Raw genomic sequence first — 23,121 nt, 5'->3', positions numbered from 1 at the left:
AAGGAAGTGTTATTTACTCCTCAGACCACAAGAACTAGAGGTCACCAAGTAATTTAATAGGCAGCAAGTTTAAAAACAAACAAAAGGAAATATTTCTTCGCACAACGCACAAACTCTTTCTGGAACTCTTTGCCAGAGGATGTTGTGAAGGCCAAGACTATAACAAGGTTCACAAAAGAACTAGATAAGTTCATGGAGGATGGATCCATCAATGGCTATTAGCCAGTATGGGCAGGGATGCAAAACCATGCTCTGAAGTGTCCCTAGCCTCTGTTTGCTAGAAGCTGGGAATGGGTGATTGGGGAAGGATTACTTGATGACTGCCTGTTCATTCCCTCTGCAGCACCTGGCATTGTTGACTGTCATAAGACAGGATATTGGGCTGGATGGACCACTGGTCTGACCCAGTGTGGCTGTTCTTATGCTCACTTAAGAGTGGCATTCCTGAACTCTTTTAAAAAGACATCAAATTTTAAAACAAATCACAGATATAAAAACTTTTTAAACTACATTTCAGCTTTAATGGATTCACAATTTTATACAGTACTTCTGAAGGTTTAAACAAAGGAAAAACTATACAGCGGCAATGGGAGTATAATAAAGGATCTACAGTTTTAACTATATACAATCAACTGAAAATAATACAATAGAAATATGACCTGATTAAGAATTATATAAACATGCTTCTACATGACCATTTATCTTGCTGTTTTTGACCGCAGTCGTCGCTTGATGATTAGATGATCACTTTCCTTTTCCTTTTGGTCCATAGCAATCTAAAAAAAAGACATTTTGAAAGTTATTTTTGCTTTTCCTCAGATAAATGTTTAATATGGAATCATGTCAATGTCACTCTATAGATGATTCTAGATATCTGTATGCAGATGGCTGTGTTCATGCAGTTAGCTGCATAAAACACCCACCACTTTTCTAGTGTCCCCCTGAGCTAGATGCATAATAAATTGCACAATATTGCTACTGAATTTTTTAAAAAAGGATCCATAGTAGCCTTAGGTCAGTGTACAGAGCTCCACATAAATTTCATGGGAAAAAAAAAATCCTAGCAAGGACTAGGATGTGTCAGACTATGTTTGCATAGAAATTAATGGGAGAATAAATTAATTGTGAAACCATTCTGATTGGAAACAATTTCCAGTCCTAAACTTCTAGCACTAACTCACCAAAATAAAAAGTAAAGAAGTAAAAACAAAAGTGAGATGAGGTGAGTGAAGTATTACCAACCACCTTGTCTCTCTATCCTAGGACTGACTTGGCTACACCACCACTGCATCCAACATGTAAAACAAAACAAAAATAAAAGTTTAATCTTCCCTTGACCTTCCCTGGCTTGTCCAGCAACTTGGATCCTATGCAGTCTGGTTTCTGTGCCTCCCCCATTCAGACTGCTCTCACTAGAATTAATGGGATTACTCATTTGCATAGGAATTTGTAGGATTGAGGCATAAGATTGAGATCCTCATTCCCTGCTCTGGCCCCTTCACAATGGGAAAAAGGACCAGAGCAGAATAAAGGGTTCTTAAAAGCTCTGCTTCTAGCTGGTGGAGTATTCCTCCAGTGCAAGAACTGCAGAGAGCCATAAGGCTATCCTCCAAAGACCCTCTTGCAAGCCCTGGCATATGGGACATGTCAGGGACTGCACTAGGAGGGATGTGTCAGTGTGGTATCCCAGCATGCAAGGCAGTGGAGCTTCTAGGTATAGCTCCAAATCATAGGGCAGCTACAGGAGACTTCCATAGGTTGGACAGGCCTGTAGTCCTGTGTAAGCTAAGTTACACCAGGAGACTCTCCAGCCCTGGAGTAGCTCAGGATCAGGACAACACAACAGGTGGTTTAAGACACTCTCCCCACTTCCCTTGGTTGCCACTTCTGTGCTACAACTCTTAGCGATGCAGCACAGAATCTCATCCTCAGGGTTTAAATCAAGTATTTTCCTTATTCATTAATTAGTTATATAGGTATCCATTTCCATTTATCATTTTCCTTTTACATTTAAATAGATGCAGTCAACTGAAAAAAAAAATCACTTCTTGTTAACTATAATATCTGAAAACATTTGTGATGCCCCCACCAAAATGATTATGATTAGAGAAAGGAATGGGTCAGTTTGTACATTTGGCAGCACTTTCACTATATTCCCTCTAGAGCAACTCAGCTTCTCCCATTTATACAGGTCTTGCAAACAACTGCAAAGAGAGGAGAGACAAGAGGAGAAAAAAGAAGATGCAGTTGTAAAACCATGAAGATTGGCAAAGTGGAGTCAGGGAGGAACTGAAGTACGTCAAAATTTTTAACTCATTTTTGTAAATTAAATAGATCTCAGGTTGACAGTGTCCCTTTAAATCAGCTTTCTGAAAGCCGTTAACTTATCTCACTGCAGCATGTGTGGAAAATATGTCACTTACCATGTCACCCGGAATGTCTAAAGGAAAGGAAATGTCAGTTGAGTACAGCTTTCGCTTGGTTCGTTTCGGCTTTTGCTCCTTTGCTTTGTGAGTTTCCACTTCTGTAGATTTGGGGGAGCTTATTGTTGCAATCAGCTTCTTTGCTGCAAGACATTTTATTTTAATCAATATATTATTATTTTTAAACAAAAAGAGCATTACTTAGAAGGAATCAAGGGAATATTTAAAAAGCTAAAATATACTCCTCTAATCACAGCTGAAAAGGTTTCTTAAAGAGGAAATAGTTTGAATAAAACCTTGCTTTACTATACAGACACATTTGATTTTGAAAAGAGATTTAGAAAATATGGGTCACAGCAAACCTGCGTGTGCCAAATAAATTAAGCCATATTAAGAAATTTTTTTTTACTTCCTAGGAAGGGACAGATTTGGAGTTTGATTCTGCTATCAATTGTACAGCAATCCCACTGACTTCCTTGAAATTACTCTTACCTATCAAGGTGAAATAAAGATCAGAATCATGCCCTATTATAAACTTAATTAAAAATAGTGACTTATTGTTTTGACAAATTTATGCACATGTAGAATTATTTTTTTTTTCCAATTTAGACGGATATCAATTTTAAAGCTTGCTTTTTTTTAAACAAAAAAATTCCCTTAGGGGACTCAGGCAATAATTTAATGACATTAGACAGAGTACAAAAAGTTAAAAGTTTATAACTGTTCAAACACAAGTTGTCAAGATCACACATCAAAATATAATAGTAAATATCCTTAAAATCAAAATCTAAGTTCTCAAGCTGCATTTTTCTTATTTTGTCTATCTGTAAATTTAGATTATTAGCAAAAGAAATATTTTGTCTGTTTGCATGTGTACAGTGAAATCAATGTTTACTGACATTTATCGATAAAAATCTAATTCTTCCAAGCCTAGTTATAATCTTGCACTCCCACCCTATTGTTTACCTGTTACATCTTTCCTGAATCTTAGATTGAGAACTCCCTGGGGCAGAGACTGTCTTTTTTGTTTGTACGGTGCCTAATAAAATAGGCGTTGATCAAACTACTATAGAAACAACAATAAAAAATGGCAAATATTTTATTCATCTTATGATGTTTCATTGGGCAGTAATTCTATTTTTAAATTAGAAAAGCTAAAATAAAACAATAGTTGTGCTTTCCATTTACGTCCAACACAGCCAAACTTAGAATAGACTGATAAAGTATGCTCAAGAGAACAGAAAAATTTCCTACCAAAAGTTTCCTTTCTGCAAGCAGCGTCTCCCACAATTCTGGATGTCTGGGCTGCTCTCCTTTCTCTGCAATTTACAAAGGCAGATCAGCATTTTGGCACTGCATGGTCAGGCCATGCCTTCTCTGCTTCTGTTTGCTGCCAGATGAGTTACTCCCAAACTATAAAATTTGCAGAACATTAACAAATATTCCAGAAATAAAACAACTATGTACATTAGACCAAAGAAGATGGACATATGGTAACCCTTCCATATCTCAACCTTGACTCATGAGCCGTCCAGGGTGGGGAATATTGTGGGACATGCTGCTAGCAGAATGGAAAATCATCTAGAAGAATTTTTTTATTTTGCTCGCCAGCATCTCCCACACTTCTGGATGTTTGGGGAGTAGCAAGCGGTGAAGAGATGTAGGGAGGATTATGAAACAAAAGTTGGTAGGAAAGAAATACTCCTCTTTTTGTCAGCTTGTTCAAGAGTCTGTATTATTTCTGGGCCACCACCTGCAGCACTTTCCTGCCAAAGGAGGCCTCTGTAGAAGACAGAAGGTCCACCTTGTAGTTCTTAATGCTGGAGACCAAGTGGCAGCTTTCAAATTTCTGAAGTGACACACTTGCTTGTTCTGCTCTTGAGGGTGTTAAGGATCTTGTGCCTTGTGATCTTGTGCCTTGATCCTTGCTAGGACAGAAGCCTCTGGTGATTTGTAGGCTTCCCACAACAGGACTTAGACTCTGAGTCCCTTGCATTTCAGATTGAAAGACACAAAGAGGGAGCCCGATTTTCTCATAGATTCTGTATACTTCAGATAGACTTTTGACATTCTTCTGACACCTAAGGTGTGCCATGCCTTTTTCAGTTGGATATTGTGGTTTTGGACAGAACAATGGAAGCACAACTTCTTGAGAAGTCTGGATGGAGGAATTTACCTTAGGAAGAAAGGATTCTGGTGTCAAAAGCACCACTTGTACTCATGGAACATGTGTAAGGTTTTTGTATAGATACTGCTGCCATCTCCAATACTCGCCTGGCAGACAGGACAGCTACTAAGAAACCAGCTTTAGTGGATAAATTAAAGGCCTACACTGAAGTTAGAAGCTTGAAGGGATGGCTTTTCCGGTCCCTCAAAGCTAGCAGAAGATCCCAGTGTAGATCTGGCTACTTTGCTTGAAGGAATCTGGTTACCTGTGGACTGTTTGCCAGGGAGTCAGAGGATCCTGCAAATAAAACACACTACAAAGAGCAGACATCTGATGCGCAATGGTCCTGGGCTGAAGGCCTCTGTCTATGCCTTCTTGGAGAATGTCCAGAATGGTTGGCATTCCTGGATTTCTGGGATTTGCATTGTGCTCTTGGCACCAGTTGTTGAATCTAGACCAGAGAGAAGAGTACGCTTTTAGTGTGGCTACTGTCCTAGACTAAAGCAATATTTTAATGACACTGGTGGACAGACTGAGACCTTCTTGTGCTTCCCTCTTAATAGCCAGGCTATTAGTTGAAGCCGTTTTGAGTTTGGATGAAGAAGAGGACATCTGCACAGAAGGTTAAGTTTCAGCTCCAACAGGTCTGAGAACCAAAATCTTTGACCAATGAGGAGTTATCAGTATTATCATTGCCTGTTCTTGTTTTAGTATTTGGACCTCCTTTCCCAGTAGTGGAAAAGAGTGAAAATGTGTAAAGTATGCCCCATGGCCAACTGTGTTGTAAGGCATCTGTTCCCATGGATCTGGGGCCTGCCTCCCTTGTGAAGTATTTTGGCCTCTTTGCATCTCATACAATTTTGCGAACATGTTGGGGAGGCCCAACAGCTGAACAACAAAACTGAAAGCCTCCTGATGTAGGCACCATTAGGAGTTGTTAATCCTGGGCTGGCAGAGCCAGTCTGCCTTTTGGTTAAGGTTTCTTTGATGTGGATCACTCTGAGGGAAAGGAGGACTGTTCCACCCACCCCATTAATTTCCATTGCTTCTGCGTGTAATGCTGGACTCCTTGTTCCTCCTTGGTTGTTTAAATAGGTGACTGTAGTCATATTGTCTGATTGAATCAGGTAATGGTTCCCCGTTAAGGTGGGCTGGAACTTTTGCAGAATTAGCTTAATTACTCTCAGCTCTATGAGCTTTATGTTGTGAGCCTTTTCCTCCTCACTCTAAATGCCCTGGATCTCCAAATGAGTTCCCTAGCCCTCCAGGCTGGCATTGGTTCCAAGGACTAAAGGATCTGGAAGACAGATGGGCATGCTTTTGCAGTACCTGTTATAGGGCAACCAACATTATAAGGAGTTGAACATCTGTGTTAGAACCTGTACTTGATGTTCTGGGTGTGGTCCCACATCTTTAGAAGTTTTCAAGCATTCATACTAATGTGTGATTGTGCCCATGGAGTGATCCCTATGCACGACACCAGGAGTCATAGCAGTTGGAGGAATAGTGCTATAGTAGGCCTCCTGCAACTCGGGAGCAAGAAAACAAATTCCTGGATGGAACCAGAGAACTTCTGTTGGCACCGACAAAGACATGCTCCTGGAAAAATCCTGTGCGCTGCTGACTGTGATGGAGCTCAGATCATGTAGTCATCGAGGGTACTGTTGAATTCCCTGCAACCTGAGTCTCGCTATTGCCACCCCCACCTTTTTAAAAACCCTGGGGGACAAACACTCCTACTTGACCTGTACTCGCTACTGATTATGTTTCCTGCTGGAGGCGAACCTCAGAAACCTGTGGTGGCACAGTCTGATGGGGATATGGAGATATGAGTCAGTTAGATCTACTGAAGCCAAGAAGTGCTCCTGGGGGAAGGATGAAACCACAGCCAGGGTCTCCATCTGAAACTTTATTTTGTTCCTCCACTTGAGACTTCTGAGGTTGAGAATGGCTCTGACACCTCCCCACCCCCTGTATTTCTGTACAATGAAGAAGATGGAGTAGAACCTTCTTCTGAGGGAACACTATAGCTCCCATATCCAGAAGCGGCTATATTTTGTTGTGGATCAGATTGTGTTTTACAGGGTCGTTGAAGCTGGGTGACTGCAAGAAGGAAAAGATGGAGCAGAGCCTGCAGCTTGATGAAGTATCCCTGGCTCACTATTTCCCTGACTTACTTGCCAGTGGTGTATGAAAACCATTCTGCTAGGATATGGGAAATCCTGCCCCTTAGCTTCAGCTCTGGGAGGAAGCTTATGTGATCTGTCCAAGTGGATTTGTGTGTGGCTGACGTTCATCTGGACTTTCCCCTTAGACTGTGATTCCACTGTTGTCCCTTTGGGAATCTGTTGCCCCTTTGCTGGCACTTCTGTGCTGACAAGTGAAGGAGCGCCTCTGTTTGAAGGCCGGTCTATAGTGTCTCCCAAGGGCGCTTAGTGGGGAGGGGAGAGATTGTCTGGATTTTCTGCATTGTTAAACACCACTATATCACAGCTTTCTTCCTAAAGGAGGGAGCCTGTAAACTTGGCCAATCTTGGGAGCCGCTTAGAGTGAATATCCACACTCCAAGGTCGAAGCCATAGGTGGTACCTGGCTAATGAGGTAGAAGCCATGGTAGAAGCCAGGGCTCGGGCTCAGGCTGAGAACCTCATTGCATCCACTGAGGCTTCAGCTACAAATGCTGTTGTTGCTAGAGAGACTTTCTTTAAAGTGGAGCCAAAGTTAAGGACAGAAATCACCCTAAGGCTTTGAGAGCTTCCAGTCAGAAATGAGAAGCTTCTGCAAAGTAGGTTGCTGCTAGGGACACTCAGGAAGGTGGTGAAGGTGGCTTCAGAGCCCTTTTTGAGAGTGGGCTCCATCTTTCTATCCATGGGTTCCTTAGGGTAGAACTCCCCTTCGGAGGGAATAACCATGTCCTTGGTGAGGGATACTACAGGAGCATCAACCTTTGGTGTCTCAGCAATAGAGCTCTTTGGTTCTTGAATTTTATAGAGCCTGAGATTGCTCTTGTTAATAGGCTTGCCCTTATCAGGCTGGTTCTTCGAAGGAGGAGTGAAGGGATACTGCAGCCTCAGGGGAGGATTTTGAGGGGAGAAATTTACACTGAGGCTTAAAGAAGCCTGTTCAAGTTTCAGAGCCAGGTAACTTGTCTTCCTCAGTAGAGGAGGAGTTGTCGTCATCATCAAAGGACTCGTATCTCCAGATTATTTGGGTTTTTGCTTTCCATTTTTAGGTTTTTGTTTGTTTGTTTTTTGGGGTAATCTTATTTGCATGCTTTGGGAATGCAGAAGGTCTCTGTGGCTTTGGTGAGGCCTCTTGTGGCTTACTTTCTTTAGGGCCTGGAGCCCCCTTGAGAGGTCTGTCTCAGAATCCTCCTCTCCTGGGAGGGGGGTGGGAATTCATTATCCAAGCCGTCCTGGCTGACTTGGGAGGGAGGTTGATTAGAAGACCTGTTTCTTTCCCCAGAATGCTCAGGACCCTCTTTAAGACTTGAGATGGGAGGAGAGGGAGTTGTGGCCCAAAAAGCCTCCCCTCTTTATTCTGTAGGGGTCCCCGTGGACTTACTTCCTGAGATGATGGTCAGGGTCCTCTTTGCTTCTGGATCTGGAGCCTCTCCTTCCTCTGCACTAGTGTTCCTGGCCCATTTTCCCCCAGTTGGACTAGCGGCTGCCTCGGTGTGTAGGGGACTCCACCTGCCTGCCTGCCTCACAGCCCTGGGACCTAGCGGAGTTAGGGACAGAAGGCTGAGTGCAGACTGGGCACAGTTTGGCTTCTGCCAAGCCTGGGAAGGTTCCTCCATATAGAGCACCGCTAGGATTTAATGCAGTACTTTCTTGCCTGCTCTGCCATGCCTGTGAGGGGCGGAGGAGCCAGAAGGGAGACACTGCAGCAGAGGCTCGGGGAGGGTTAAACCCCTGAAGGGTTAACTGACCCAGGGAGTAGAAGGAGGGAGAACAACTACTCCCCACTGCCCAAATATCTGGGCAGAAAAGTTAAATTAGAAGTAGTAAGGGCAGGAGCAAAAGAAATTGCCACTGTCTACTGCTGCGGCAGCAGAGAAACTGGCAGCAAGCAGAAGCAGAGGGGGCGTGGCCAGACCATGTGCCAAAATGTTGATCAACCTTTGCGAGCTGCAGAGAGGAGAGTGGCCCAGATGTCCGGAATTGTGGAAGAACCTGGGCTGCAGAACAAATAGACATACATTGCATTTGTGAAGCATTTACTATGCCACATTTGCAAGCCAATATATTACTTTAGCCACTTGTCCCCTTTCTACATTTTCTAATAGGAATCACAGAAAAAGAGAGATCTTCTAGTTTGCACTATACAAACCTTTGGAGTGAATAATTGTAGGAGAACTTTGAAAGAAATCTCCAAGCTTTTGTAGGGTTCCATCTTTTTTCTGAGTTGACTTTGTACTTGAAGTTGATACTTGTTTTCTTAAGGGGTATTCCTTTCTAAATGATTGTGTAGTGGCCATCTAAACAGAAATACTAGTTAATATTTTAAGTAGAGAACCACAATTTCACTTATCTTTTAGTCCACAAATTAAGTTTGATAATCAGATGGCTCATTTTTACTTTTTAACATTACATATGGACTGCAGTTATTAATTTATACCTAACTCTGTTCCCTTCTTTGAGGACTAAGGACATTTGTGTATGTACTAATATGCATAGCAAAGTCAATCTGAATATTCAGGCTGCAACAGAGTTTAACAAAACAATGTTTTGCAACACAAAAATCCACCAAGATATAAATAACATTATAAAAAACAGGGGTCTTGGCCTCACTGAAATCAGTGGCAAAATTCCCATTGACTTCAAAGGGGCCAGGATTTCACTCCATGTATTGTGTGCATATTGAAACTTACTCTAGGAGAGCTTTAACACCACACAATTTTGTTGCACTTCAGAGGATTTCAAAGTACCTTCCAAACAATTATTGGGACATACATGGATAGTTTCATCCTGATATATGGTGGGAAATGGTGGCAGTTTAATAGCACTCAGCAACATTAAACAATTGTACGGCACAACTTAAAAAAAAAAAATCACAGTTGTCTGGAATTTTTTTTACCTGCTCTATTATGACTAAAAGATTCAGGGAAGGTATTTTTCTGCAATTTTACTGTTATTGGGTATTAGGCAGCATTGTGTCTAGTTAGTTTCAGGGTTTCCTCTGGACAGAACATTCCCATTTGCCCATTTGTTGTTTCTTGACTTAATTTAGGGCCTGATTCTTCCATAGGATCCATTTAGGCACACCTTTGGGTCCATGGGGATCTTGGGGTTCTTGCTACCTAGACACAAAGGTTGGTCTACACAAATCCAGGACTAGGTGTGATCGTGTATAACTATGCCTTTGCACAGCACCTACCTCAAATGCTCCTAGCTTGATGTGATTTGGGCCTGTACATGATACTGCATTACAACTATCATTACTAATCTAGCCAACCATTTTCCTCTGTCTGTGAGAGTTCTTAGCCCAACAACAGTGGAGAGAAACTCATTTTATAAATAGAAAAAAATGATAGAAGAATCACAAAAATTATCAGAGGTACTCAGGGATATGTGTCAGCTGACTGCCACAGGCAGGGCAAATTCACTCTCTGTAAAGCCTGTAAGGGCTGCCTTATGTCGGGAGCACTGCTTAGATTTAAGCCAGATGTTTGCAGGACAGCTCTGCCATGCCTCAGTGGGGGCAGAGGAGTCTGAAAAGTTGGTGCTCCAGTTGCAGATCCAGGTGTTTGAAAACATTATGCTGCTATTTACCCAATTGAGGGAAGGAGGAGGAGGAAGATTAAAGTCACAACTGCACAAAAATGAATAAAAATAAAGGTTTTAAAACAAAGTGGCTGGGAGAAACTGAACCACCAACTTGTGCCACCATTGCAGGCAGAAAATTTGGAGAGGCCTGAGCTGAAAGGCAGAGCCTATCCCTGGAGCCTCAGGCAACAACAGTGGACCACCTCCAAGTTCCACAGGTGAGGAGTATTAGCCCATGAGTAATGAATGAGGAGAGAAGCTGTGCAACAGAGGTATTCCTTAAAGATCTCCCTGCCTAATACAGATTTACCATCTTTGACTCACTTGCAGAATCTGATGGGATGGCACCATAAGATGGTGTGGAGATGCCAGACAAGTATATACATAAAGCAGAAATACTGCTTAGTAAAACGTTCCTTTTCAAAGCCTCTTAATTATTTGCATATATCTATATTCACATAAAATGTCCGAACCAACTTGAAGAACAGAATAAAACAAACCATTTTCTTCTTGCTGATTTTAGCAGAACTGGACTTTACAGGTGAACTAACATCAGCAGTAGGTGTGGCATTTTTCTTGTTTTCACTCTTGACAAGTTCCTGAGAAAATGAAATATATGCTAAACTTCAACTGCAGTTTGCATCTCAGCTTACAAAATTTCTTCTGGGAGAAGTAGCAGTGTTATGCATATTAAAGAAGCAGCCAACATCTGAATTGCTATAGTCAGATATTGATGAGCTACTAGCCAGCATTTCCTGAGTGGTACATAATAGAGATACGGTACTTATTCACACCTAAATCAAAGTTTAAATCTTCTGAATTAAAGGCAACTGGAAATAATGGTAGTTATCCCATTCTGACATTTGCTATTTTTCTTCTCCACCATTTCATCTATATGGGTGTTCTTTTGTCAAATTTCTTAAAACTGAAGTTTGAAGTCACTCAATAAATGAATGTAAATTTAGCTTCCTGATGTAAATTCAGGTTGGTAGCATTTTACCATTGTTGAGCTGTCAGTGTAAGGCATCTTCTATTTTGGGATGTGATGTCACTTCCATGTATAATAAACTTTTCTTTCAAGATCTGTGTAAAGCAAGATTGCACACTGACAGACCAACCAAAAGATATAATCAAATATATTACTTGAAAATCCTGGCATGGGATTTTGATAACACTTACTCTTGGCTGGGTTCTTTTAGAAAGACAGAACACATAGGAGTGATTTCAGGTACATGGGCTGCCAAGCAAACTTAATTGTGCAGGGAATGAAGAGCTAAATAAGGTGAAGAACGAAGTTGCTGAATTAAAAACATGGAAGCCTGTGTTAAACTGTTAATTTGAAATGTTAAACCTGTTAAAAGTCTCAACTAAAACCAACTCTCATACATGTACTTTTTAGGTATCTAAGGAGTTTTTTCCTTCTCCTCCTCTAGTCTGAAAATGTGTTACCACCAGCTATGCCTGACATTTATCCACTAATTTCAACCCTGTGTCTGTAAAATCATGGTTTGGAAGTTTCAGAAAAATAAAAACAAAATAATTCAGTACTTTTAACTTGGATATTCAGGTTTGTTGAAGACTGACTTTTTTTTTTTTTTAAATGTTTTCCCGTTTGGTCTGTGTCCAATTTAGAAAAAAATTGGAAGTATATTAGAATAGAAAATTGTCCAGACTAAAAAAAATAGGTAACAATAAAATTCAGATAAGAAAATAGTCCTAGAAGGAACGAATTTTAGTTCAGTGGTGTTGTAATGTTATTGTGACTTATCTAAACACTAAGGGGTATGAAGAGGGACTATTTTGGTATAAAAGGATCTCTAAAGTACTCATCTACAGCAACTCTATGTTAGATGAAACCTGCTCATCTATACCAGACAAATAGGTTCAATACCTGACCAAGGCCTTCAGAAGTATGCTTATTTCTACATCTGCTTGTCCAGCAGCTTGAAAGCATATTGCTCTTGAAGAAAATTGGTTGAAGAAATGGAAGTCATTTTAATTGACAATTGTGGATATTCTCTTTCCCAAAATACTTTATAATGCAGAATTCCAGTTCAATGTTGGGTTACACAGTCTTCAACAGTTACTTTTTGCACTTAGGTTTTGAAAACAACAAAATATAGAAATTGTGATTTTTAATACCATTTCCAAGGTCACTGAACTGAAGCCTCTACTTTCCTTACCTATTTCTCAGTGTGCTGAAACAAGCATTTTGAGATTCTTGGATGAAAGGTTCTAATGAAGCACAAAGTTTCCCCCTTTTTCAGGAAAAAGCCTGTTTCCACCCACAGCCCCTCCTGCCCACCAGCCAATCCCAGTACTCTTTAGAAGTGCTGAGATAGACCTACATCAAACTCACAAGAGAGGGCTGCCACTGGCTGACAGGTACCATGATGTTGCCCCAGGGGGGTGTGTGGCCTGGCTCTCATATTACAATCTGGCACTAGCTTTAACAGACTGACTCTTTCAATTGGTCATTATTTACAATTGCTTCTGACTAAAGTAGAAAAGGAAAAAGGCAGGATGGTTTCAGGAAATGAAAGCCCAGTCAGCCACCACTCCCAGGTCTTAAGTAAATGAAGACAGAGTCAAATACTTATACAAAATAAAGGATATTTTTGTGTAGCTGATCTGCATAGTTGGAGAACATTTTTATTTTTTGTTTCACCCTAAAAGATAAGCCACCACAAAGGATGCTCATCCAGAGCACTAGATACCCTTTACATATTTTTAAAGCCACAGTTTAGGAACTACAAACAAAAAAACAATCCAAAGCAGTAGCACCTCTCCTTAGCACACATTTAATCACAAGTCGTGTGTATCATACACAGTTTTAAATCACCACTGTACTTCCCCACCGAAATCCCACCCTCAACTGCCTCAGCATAGCTAATATGAGTTATATGGTACACAAAGACTTTTAACATCATGTTACATGCATTTAAAGTCATGTTTTGGTCTAAATATATCAAAACATACCATTAGGAATATTTTTAGCTGGCTCTAATACAAATCAGATACACAAGGGATAATGTGTTTCAATTTTAAGATAGGATTCCACTGCCAGTATAGTAAGGTACACAAAAACTGATCACGGTAATAGATCTAATTGTGTACTGTAAATTTTAAAAAGCTCGTGTTCAGTGTAGGACTTACCTCATCTAGCTCATTACTCTTCCTTTTCCTTCTTGTCTTGGGCATTTTAACAGTCACTGGTAAGGCACTGCCCTGGTGTTTCACTTCCATTTTATTGGGATGCAGAGGTGTGAACTGAATCTCCATCTCAGGTTTAGGAAACCTGCTACCTTTCCCGTTTTCTGTAGATACTTCAGAAGAGTCCAGAACAATGTCTGAATGGTCCTGCAGACACATGGGGTGAATTAAAGAGAACAAAAATATTGTCAAACAAGCTTTAAAATAACTTTGTGATCTGAAAAATAAAAAGTTAACATAGCCCTAGAAAAGGTCCACACACACTCAGTGGCTATTGGCATTTGGGAAACTTGCCATGGCATGTGAGGGAGCCTACATCTTCAACTGTTGTAAAATGTAAGCCTCTTTTTCTTTCTTTTTTTTTTTTAAAGAAAAACAAAAAAAGTAAGTTTCTAGCCTTCATGATTGCGAATATAAGTTTCCAAATGTGAACCCAGTGCAGTGCTTTCTTACTGAGTCATCTCCTCGGGTATACAGACAACTCCAGCTTTGCTTTATAGCTGCTTACTGCTTTCCAAAGCAACAATAGAGAGCAAGTAACATGATTGGAAAGTTTGTGCTGCTGCTGCTCAGTATCCTGTGCGCAGCAGCAAAGCTCATTAGAATCACATCAATTTCACTCTACTGCTACTTGGAAATTAGCCAAGGACAGGAGCTATTCAGGGAGAGGACAAGCTGAAAACAGGCTAGAGAAGGGATAGAGTAGCAGACCCTTCCACACTTCTATATTAGCAAAGATGGTAGAGGTGTAGGGCACTGAGACCTTGCTGCCCTCCAGCAACAAGAAAGCTCAGAGGTTGAGGAAAAGAAGGAAGGAAGTTAAAACTCCTTCTTTCTAACAGTTCCCACTAGGGTTCCTAACTTACAGCTGATATAGAAGATGGAGCACACATCCAGGAACAGTAGTCTAGTAAGAATCCCTGCACCTTCTCATTTCCAAAACTAGGGGTGGATATATAATGATATCACTCATTATGTAGATGTCATGTTAGTAAAAAGAGTTGGCAGTTTAAAAGGTCAAGTTAAATGAGAGTTGGGACTTTTGTCCATCTTATAAACCTGCACAGGATCTGAAGAAGGCGTATCAAACTTGCCTTAAGTGTAGCCCATTTAAAGTGCCTTAAAAAAAAAAAAAGTCTCATCTAAGACTCACTCATTTTGCAAACACAGTCGGTCCTTAATTAGATCCCATGAAGTGTAGGTATTATACTTCTTTTATAAACATGCAAAGGGGTAATGGGATTCACCAAGTCTGTGGCAGATCCAGGAGACTGCCCACCACCAATCTCTCCCTCCCTTTAGCATGGCTCTTATTGCTTTTGTCAGTACAGCCACAGGCATTAGTGAAAAGCCTGGTTACCCCTGAAGCAGCTAGAAACAAAGAACCAGCACCAAGTGACCTGTCAGTTCTCCGCAAGCCACCAGGAAGAGGCCTGTGGACTAGTTTGAGAACTGCTATTTTAAAACATTATACAGATAATTTCTTTAGCTTTATTGTGTCTATTAGACAAAAGCTTTATCACCACATATCACCTAAAAGAAAGTTATATACCAACCTCAGTTTCATCTAACGAAGACACACTGCTTGGACATTGTGATAATAGATTGTCTTTAACTTCATTGCAACTTATTGGGATACTTTGTCCAGCTATAGGATTATTCTCTCTCTGTTTTTCCTTAAACTGTAAAAGATTTAGAATGAGTGACAACAATGTTAGAGTGTAAGCTTTAGAATTATGTTTGAGCTACCTATGTGTTCCAATATAAAAGCTCAATATGTTTAAGTTCATGAATGTTTGTGCAGGAAGACAATATTAAACCATTTCAAAAGACCCATGCAGTTAATCTCCAAAGCTACTTATTTTTGTAAGAAACATTTCACTATTACTATACCATGAAAATATTCAGACCTGATAATTTTCTGTTAGCAGCTTCTCTCCTCATTCATAACAAATGGGTAATGGACTGCCACCTGGGGAATTTGGAGGTGGTTTTATGTTGTTGCTGGAAGGTCTAGGACAACCTTGCTCTTCAGCTCAGGCCACCAGAGAAGTTCTTCCAAAGGTGCAGATTCATGGGAGCAACCAATTAATAGCAATAAGACAAGAACTTGAAATTTCTGAAACTAACCTTAGAGCAACTGTATGTGTGCGTCTCCCTTCAGAGAAAAAAAATTATTATTATTTTTACAAGTTGTGTAACAATCATTTACCAAATTACCAGATTGGGTTCAATGAACTAGAAGCTGCTAACAAAAAGAAAATAATCAGGTAAGAAATTTCTCATTCTGCTGCCCAGCTTCACTCCTCATTTACACCAAATGGGCAGTAGCAAGCAGCAATGCACAGAAGAAGAGAGGGTTAGTGAGTAGAAGGATAAAGCAGAATTTAAACTATTGTTGTTATGGTAGGCAGAAATAGGAAGGAACATGAAGTTTCCACAATATAAAGTGAAAGCTTTGTAACTTGAGGAATTATTTCGGAACAAACCAGTAGCACCTTTGTACCAACAGATGCCTCTGCAGAGGTATGGAAATCTACTTTGCAAGTTTCCCTCAGGTGAGGCTCAGACACATTCTTCCCACAGTGCCACTGAAGGGAACCTTGATTCCCTCAGTGAATGGCTTCCCAGATGCGTAGTGTGCCAACTGGTGCAGGATTTTACCATTTTGCCTGCAGCAACCTTGAAATTCTAAGGCATTTTGGATGTAATTATGAAAAGGGTACAATTGGCATATGTACGCTGCATGCCTGAGATATATCATCTTTAGAGCTCGAGGAATACCTTCTTATGCTACAATCTTCCAAAGGGGTGTTCAAGATTGGAACAAAAATGATGAGCGAACTATTTCCTATGAAGTGTGGGAACAAGAACTTGCCCCGGGCCAAAGGTTCTGGAGCTATCAGAATAACCTTTTCCTTAAGATAGAGTGGTTCTTGTACAGACTGAGGAACTAATTTCAAAATTTGTCTTTTAGAAGTAATGGCAACTATAAAAGCTGACCCCAGGTTTATCTAATTTGGGAGTTCTGATGAATCTTGGTACCCGAGGGCACTCAGTTGGGAAGTCCAATGTGCCTGCATAAAAGAAAGCTGCTAGGGATGTAATCCACTTTTCTAAAGATGCCTGGTTGTAGGATTCCAGCCAGCCATCCTGGAGAAACTCTAGGGTAGCAAAGATATTTTGTGATTACAATAAATTATTTGTATTATTGTGGTACCTTGAGGTCCAGACACCATTTTGCTGCACACTGTATAAACATGTGAGGCATTCTCTGACACAAAGAGTTGACCGCTTTCCTTCACACCAGAAATTTGACCAGATCAATGAACGAAAAATGTATTTGTTGAGTTCTGTCTGGATACCAAAATGTATCAACAAGACCAACAGAGAATCCCTGCTGAACTACACTTCTTTAGCTACCCAGGTGGTCCAGATCTGGAGTGGTATTTTGACCTTAGAAAAAGTGGGTGGAGTCCGTATAAGGAGCTTTTTGAGGGAGAAATTATTAGCAGAGCACTGCAGAGGCACCCCAGGCCACAAGTGGGCTCTTGGGTGGTTGCTAAACCTGTTACATGGATGTAAGAGGAAACTTCCCCTGTGGCCAAGTTATTCTGAAATTCCCACTAGTGCATTTCTTGCACATTTTTCTGAAGCAGCCGGTGCTGGCCATCATCAAAGAGAGAATACTGGACTAGATGGACCACTGGTCTGGTCTTTTATAGCCATGTCATTGATAGAGGTGTCAAAGTAAACTAAAAGGGAATACACTCAGATGCTGAAAAACTGTATAGCACAGGATGTGAGCTCAGAGATACTTTCCATTTTCCAGATGAGGGTCCATAGTGTCATGCAACACTAATGCTCTGCAAGTTGCACACTTGTCCAGTAAATTTCCAGGTGGAATTTAAAGTACTGGTTTTATCCTATAAATCCTGTATGCTTTGGAACCTAGTTATCTGTAGGACCATGCCTCTCTCTGCAACATACTGCTAGAGTTCAGATCAACAGAGGTACTTGAGTTGGAATTCCATTCACACAGACCTACAGAAGCTGCTAGAGGGGGAATTTGGTCTCCTCAGCTCTTGAGTATAGAGCTTCTATTAGTTAACTATCTAGGTAAGTTCTGAAGCCTAACTTTTCTAATAGGCATTTACAGAGATTGGGTTTTCATAAGTGGAGAAGTTGATATTTCATTGGCTAGAGAGTGTCTTTGATTTTAGTGGGAGAATTTATGAAGTAAAAGAATTTGTACTTAGAAATTTGGTACTGGGCGTAACCGGAATACTACTGTCTTTTTTGGCATAAGAGAATCTACCACAAAGGAAGGCTTGCCTGGGTGGCAAGATAGACCAGAGTGCCAAAGAGGACTGACTTCACGCTGAGGCTATTATAGTCCTTTAGGAGTTCACACTTCTCACTTGGTCGGTGAAAACTAATTATAGAATATACAATCAGTTTAGGGTTTGTGCCCTGTTTCTTGACAGTCTACCCTGCAGTTAGCACTCACTCTTGTGAGCCGCTCTAGACAGTTTGACACAGATTAAGGATTGTAAGAATCACCAGGAAGAGAAAAACAGCATGGGGAAAAGAGTGTTTTCTAGGAGTACACTTCAAACGTTTACTGGACTACAGTGGGGGGAGGGGGGAGAGGGGGAGGTGCGGCGGCAAGGAAAGCACTCTGTTATCCTGCACCTAGGAAGTAGTCCGGCTGTGTGATTACATTCATGAAACAGTATCACAACCAGCCTTGTTTGGAAGTGCTGCAAAAAGGCTTTGGGCAAGATAAGACTGCTTTAGACAGGAGGTTAGCTGTTAAATTAAGGTGCTGTTTATAGTTCCTTGATTTTTTATAAGGGGGCTCGTTTAGTCTCCAGAAAGCAAGTGTTGATTTTGTTTTATATGTACCCCTTCCATTTCCATTATCCTTCCTCAGTATCTGTTAAATATTATCAAAAAATCAAGAAACTTATGATTGTTTTAACTACAAATGCAACTCTGTGTTATAAGGAGCTGATCCTGAATTGAATCAAACAAGCTGGTGAATACCCTGTTCCTTTGGGAACAGCAGACCTGGTAGCACTGTGAGTGTTCAGCGGATAAAGGGATGAACACTGTGAGGGGATGCTTCAAAGGGGCTCGGGAACTGAGGTGCACCTATTGTTAACCTGCAAGTCAAAGTAAGGGCTGGCATAGCTCAGAGGAAACTGTTTGGGTGGCTAACAGATTGGAGGTGTGTTGGGGAACAGACACCCAGTTAAGCACAAGCAAGTCTTCCTCAAGCTGGAGACAGGAGTGGTTAACAAGGTGATTCAGTCCTGGGCACTTGAGAACTGTCACAGTACCAGAAAACACATACAGCGTGGGAAGAAGCAGCCTAATCTTCCTCATGCTATTCTGCCTATGCAGTTCAGTCCTAATAGAGGTATAATGAGTCCAGTCCCCATACCCCTTCATTCATAACCTCTCTGGCAGGACTGCCAATAAAGGTGATAATTGTCTTGGTGGTTTGTGACATGAATACCTCAAGAAACTAGACTGCGACTCCATCAATTGATTTAATAAATCACCAAACAGCCATCAAATGTCAACTAATTTAGTTCCCACTTTTCATGTTTAAGACTTACAAATGCATTGTAACAGAATTTGTTCCGTTTCTGACACTGGCCAAAACAGGAAGTTGAGAAAGCAAAGGAAATAACAAATGTTTGGAATTTTTCTTTTGAGTTTAATTTGAAAGTTGGGTTAACTCTTTTGTTTGTTTTTTGCTTTTTTTTTTTCCCTTGTCATGCCACTGTGTCTCCTGGTCTTGGCCTGGACCAGAGATGGAAATGAAAAGCCAACAAAGGCTATTTCTCATGGAATTTTCAGGGTGAGTAGTCCAAGAAAATACTAGAAGTTTCATAAGAAAGCCTGTTGGAGATTTCCAATCCAGTTTCTTGATCACAGAGTTCAAATAAACTACAAATGCTTTTCTGAACCACTGAACCTTTGGAAGTTCACCGACCACTAATGCCAGTTCATTTCCAAAGCAAGCTATGGGGCTGGTTTTATTTTTTAAATTTGCTCTTAAACACTGAAATGTTGACAATATTTGAAGCCAACACAGCTCTGAAATCAAGACTGCAACAATATGATAATGCTATACAGAACTAATAGATAACAAATCAAAATGAACAGAAGGAGAACTAGGCTGACCTTTCCTGAACCCATTAATGTGGTATGTTTCAGTTCCTCTATTTCTTTATCTTTTTTAATGTTGCTAGAAACCAAAGCACTGAGCTGTACTTCCAAAGCTGCGACTAACTGATCTCTTTCTTTACGCCACTTTTGCAGGTCATTATCCTTTTCTGCCAGCTGTGCAGTAAGCTTCTCCTAAACGAAAATGGAAAGTGATTAGAAAAGCCCTGAAACACCTTCAATTTGAACTGTCCCAAGTACGTGGTTTCAAATGATTAACTATTATATTTACGCTCAAAAAGAAAGACCCTATTAATCTAGGAAATTAAGCCTACGTAAGTATTCTATTTCACAAACGGAAACAAGTAATTTAGTTTCATTTGACAGTGTATAAAAACAAAAGAGGTTTTAAATAATAAATCTTGTTCCCACATTCTCTTTTCAAGAGCAGAATTTCAGGAAAAAAAGCCCCTCCAACTGTTGATGTAACTAACCTGACTGTTTCTCATGAGTATTTTACAAGCTAGCCAACATAAATTTGAAGAGTAAACTAAGGGTTCATCTACAGTTGAGCTAGGAGATGCAATTCCCAACTTTGCTCAAGCTAGCATCTCAAAATAGCAGGTGCGTCCATGGCAGCCTGGGCTGCTGCCTGGGTACAATTGCACCCGAACCCCTAAGTACATAGTCAGGTGGCTAGCCTAAGCGGCCACCCACGTTGTGGAATAGTATCAGCCTTATCACTAGATCTTATTTATACAATGGGTACCACAGCCCTGCTGTGAAAGTGGTATGGATGGGAAAACAGTCATGTTCTCCCCCCCATACACACTATTACAAACTGTATTTTAAACCAATTATAATAGATTTTGCTACAAATCTGGGCTGAAAAATTAGCTTCTCTTCAACCTTCCACAGTCTCTCCCCCCATGCCCTTTATAACTGATTTTCTTTTAGAAAAGTTGTTTCCTAAATGGGAGTTCTCCTCAGCTCTGTTGAGGAATCAGTACATTTTCACATAAGGACTCCTTTTGAGACTTAACTCAAGAGGAGTGACTTTGAGTCTTTGTGTTCCTTGTTCACCGATATGTAACCGGGGAGGTAATAACATCGGAGGAACCAACAGATTCATTTGCTGTTATGCCTAAGATGTTTCTTAATAGTTATGGTAAGTGTATGATAAAGAACACTACAAACTGAGCACCTCTGAGCCTGACTTTCCTGTAAAATGACAAAAGAAGAAAAAAAAAGTCCTCTGAAGGTCCAAATACCCTCAACTTAAAAGAGTTAGGATACCTCACAGGAAGCACTCTGCAGGATCAAGCCCTTTAAACTTCTATGAAACCTGTTTAAAACATCATGGAAATTAGAACAGATGGTCTATTACTCACCACTTCTGTTTGTTGCTTTACGTGACGTTCTCTATCTTCAGCAAATTTTCTCATCTCTCTGTTTCGGTGATTCTCAGCTTCTTTTGCTTGAGTTATAAGCCCCATTTTTTCTTCCACCCATTTCTTTCTATCAGTTCTATACTTTTCTTCAATTTCCTGCATTAAGTAATCAAAAATTTAAAGAGTTAGGTATAAATCTTTTCTTAGCCAGGGAGAAGGCTCTCCAAGGTTAGGCTGACGTTAAATTGACAATCTTTGCATATTGTAGGGAGGACACCCGGTTACATTTTTTAGGACAAGACAGACAAACCTAATAGTAAAACAAAGAAATATCAACCCACCAACTGGATACCTGCATATTCCTGAAATAAACTCTCTTTTACTTATAAAAATAGCACAAAGTTTCTAAAAAAAGACTTTTGGAATGGTATTATGGGATAAACATTTGTGTTTTGATCTACACCAGTGTACATAACTTTGGCTAATCATAGAACCATAAAAGACTAGGATTGGAAGAGACATCAGGAGCTCATCTAGTCCAACCCCCTGCTCAAAGCAGGACCAATCCCCAACTAAATCATCCCAGCCAGAGCTTTGTCAAGCCCGGCCTTAGAAATCTCAAAGATGGAGATTCCACCACCTCCCTTGGTAATCCTTCCAGTGCTTGGAGGGTCCCAGCTGAGATTGCCGCTGTGGGTGCTTTTTATAGTTCCTTGATTTTTTTATAAAGGGGGCTCGTATCTGGAGTGGGTGGCCTGACTGGGGGCTTCCTGCAGCTTGAATCTTGGCCCTGGCTGGGGCCGGGACATAGAGACCAAAAGTTTTTAATGTCACGCGGTAGTCCTTGAGACCGTGTAACTTCACGTCTGCTTTTTCCGTGAACAGGGCTTTCCTGTTGAATGGGAGGTCCTGCAAGGAGCTCTGTGCCTCTCTGGACAAACCCAACAACAGGAGCCACGACACTCTTCTCATGGATACTGCAGAGGCCATAGATCTTGCAGCCGCATCTGCCGCGTCCAAGGCTGCCTGAAGTGCCGCTCTGGTGGCAGCTGTGCCCTCCTCAACCAGAGCCTTAAACTCCTTCTTATCACGCTCCTGAAGGGAGTCCACAAACTTTGGTATTGAGCCCCCCAAGTTAAAGTCATATCTGCCCAGCAGGGCTTGGTGGTTTGCCACCCTCAATTGGAAGCTTGAGAGGGAATAAATCTTTCTACTGAGTAAGTCTAGTCTCTTTGAGTCCTTATTATTAGAGGTAGGAGCGGATTGGCCCTGACGCTCCTTATGGTTGACCGCCTTGACCACTAGAGAGTTGGGGGCAGGATGGGTATACAGATACTCGTGCCCCTTGGCGGGCAAAAAATACTTTTGTTCTGCCCTCTTAGAGATGGGGGGCAAGGAAGCTGGGGTCTGCCACAGGGCATTTCGGATCTTTGCCACCCCTTCGTGGAGGGGGAGAGCCGCCCTGGTTGGCGCTGTAGCTGGAGAGGACATCGAAGAAGGAGTCTGAGGGTTCCTCCACCCCTGAGCTTGTAGGTTGAGGCTTGATGCCACCCTTTTCAAAAGTTCGTGGTGGGCTTTTGTGTCCTCCTGAGGAACAGTGGGAGGAGGTGCTGTGATTGCCTCATCTGGGGAGGATGAGGATGGGGATGCGGTACTCTGTATCCCCACCAGTGCTGCAGGTGCCAACACTTGATCCTCTTCTGAGCGTGGAACTGGGAGGCGCGCTCTGCTGACCCTTTCCTGGGGGGCTGATAGGGGGAGGCTCCGGCCACTGAGAGAGCCACCACTGAGGGCTGCGTCGGGGCCCACGGGACCCATTAGTGGCACCATCAGAGCAGACTCACCAACTGTCGACTCCGAAGGGAGGCTGGGCTGGCATACGATCTACCGCTATTCCAGGATGGGAACGAGTGACAGCGTCGCGAGCCGTGCCGGGCTTGGGACTGTGAACCCGGCGTGGAGGAGTGGGAGTACCGTCT

At 41.5% G+C, this 23,121-nt stretch overlaps 1 protein-coding gene across 2 annotated transcripts in view; it reads right to left on the bottom strand.

Moving 5' to 3' along the window:
• Window positions 1–498: 498 nt before the first annotated feature.
• The window catches only part of KIF20B (kinesin family member 20B), a 76,128-nt gene continuing 53,505 nt past the window's right edge, over window positions 499–23,121 (bottom strand). The window contains exons 26-33 of one of the 2 annotated variants that reach the window (XM_048858422.2): window positions 21,143–21,298; window positions 19,770–19,946; window positions 15,128–15,253; window positions 13,515–13,718; window positions 10,859–10,957; window positions 8,923–9,070; window positions 2,424–2,566; window positions 499–776 (exon numbers count right to left, since the gene is read on the bottom strand). In XM_048858422.2, coding sequence (XP_048714379.2) covers window positions 699–776; window positions 2,424–2,566; window positions 8,923–9,070; window positions 10,859–10,957; window positions 13,515–13,718; window positions 15,128–15,253; window positions 19,770–19,946; window positions 21,143–21,298 — 1,131 coding nt within the window. In that variant the 3' untranslated portion in view covers window positions 499–698. Of the gene's footprint in view, window positions 777–2,423; window positions 2,567–8,922; window positions 9,071–10,858; window positions 10,958–11,973; window positions 12,319–13,514; window positions 13,719–15,127; window positions 15,254–19,769; window positions 19,947–21,142; window positions 21,299–23,121 lie in introns of those variants that run through there. The other variant, XM_075130949.1, reaches the window with a different exon arrangement.

Source organism: Caretta caretta, chromosome 7 (genome assembly GCF_965140235.1).
Source record: "Caretta caretta isolate rCarCar2 chromosome 7, rCarCar1.hap1, whole genome shotgun sequence".
In the NCBI taxonomy this organism is placed as follows: Eukaryota; Metazoa; Chordata; order Testudines; family Cheloniidae; genus Caretta; species Caretta caretta.
This window is presented reverse-complemented; position numbering and strand designations above follow the sequence as displayed.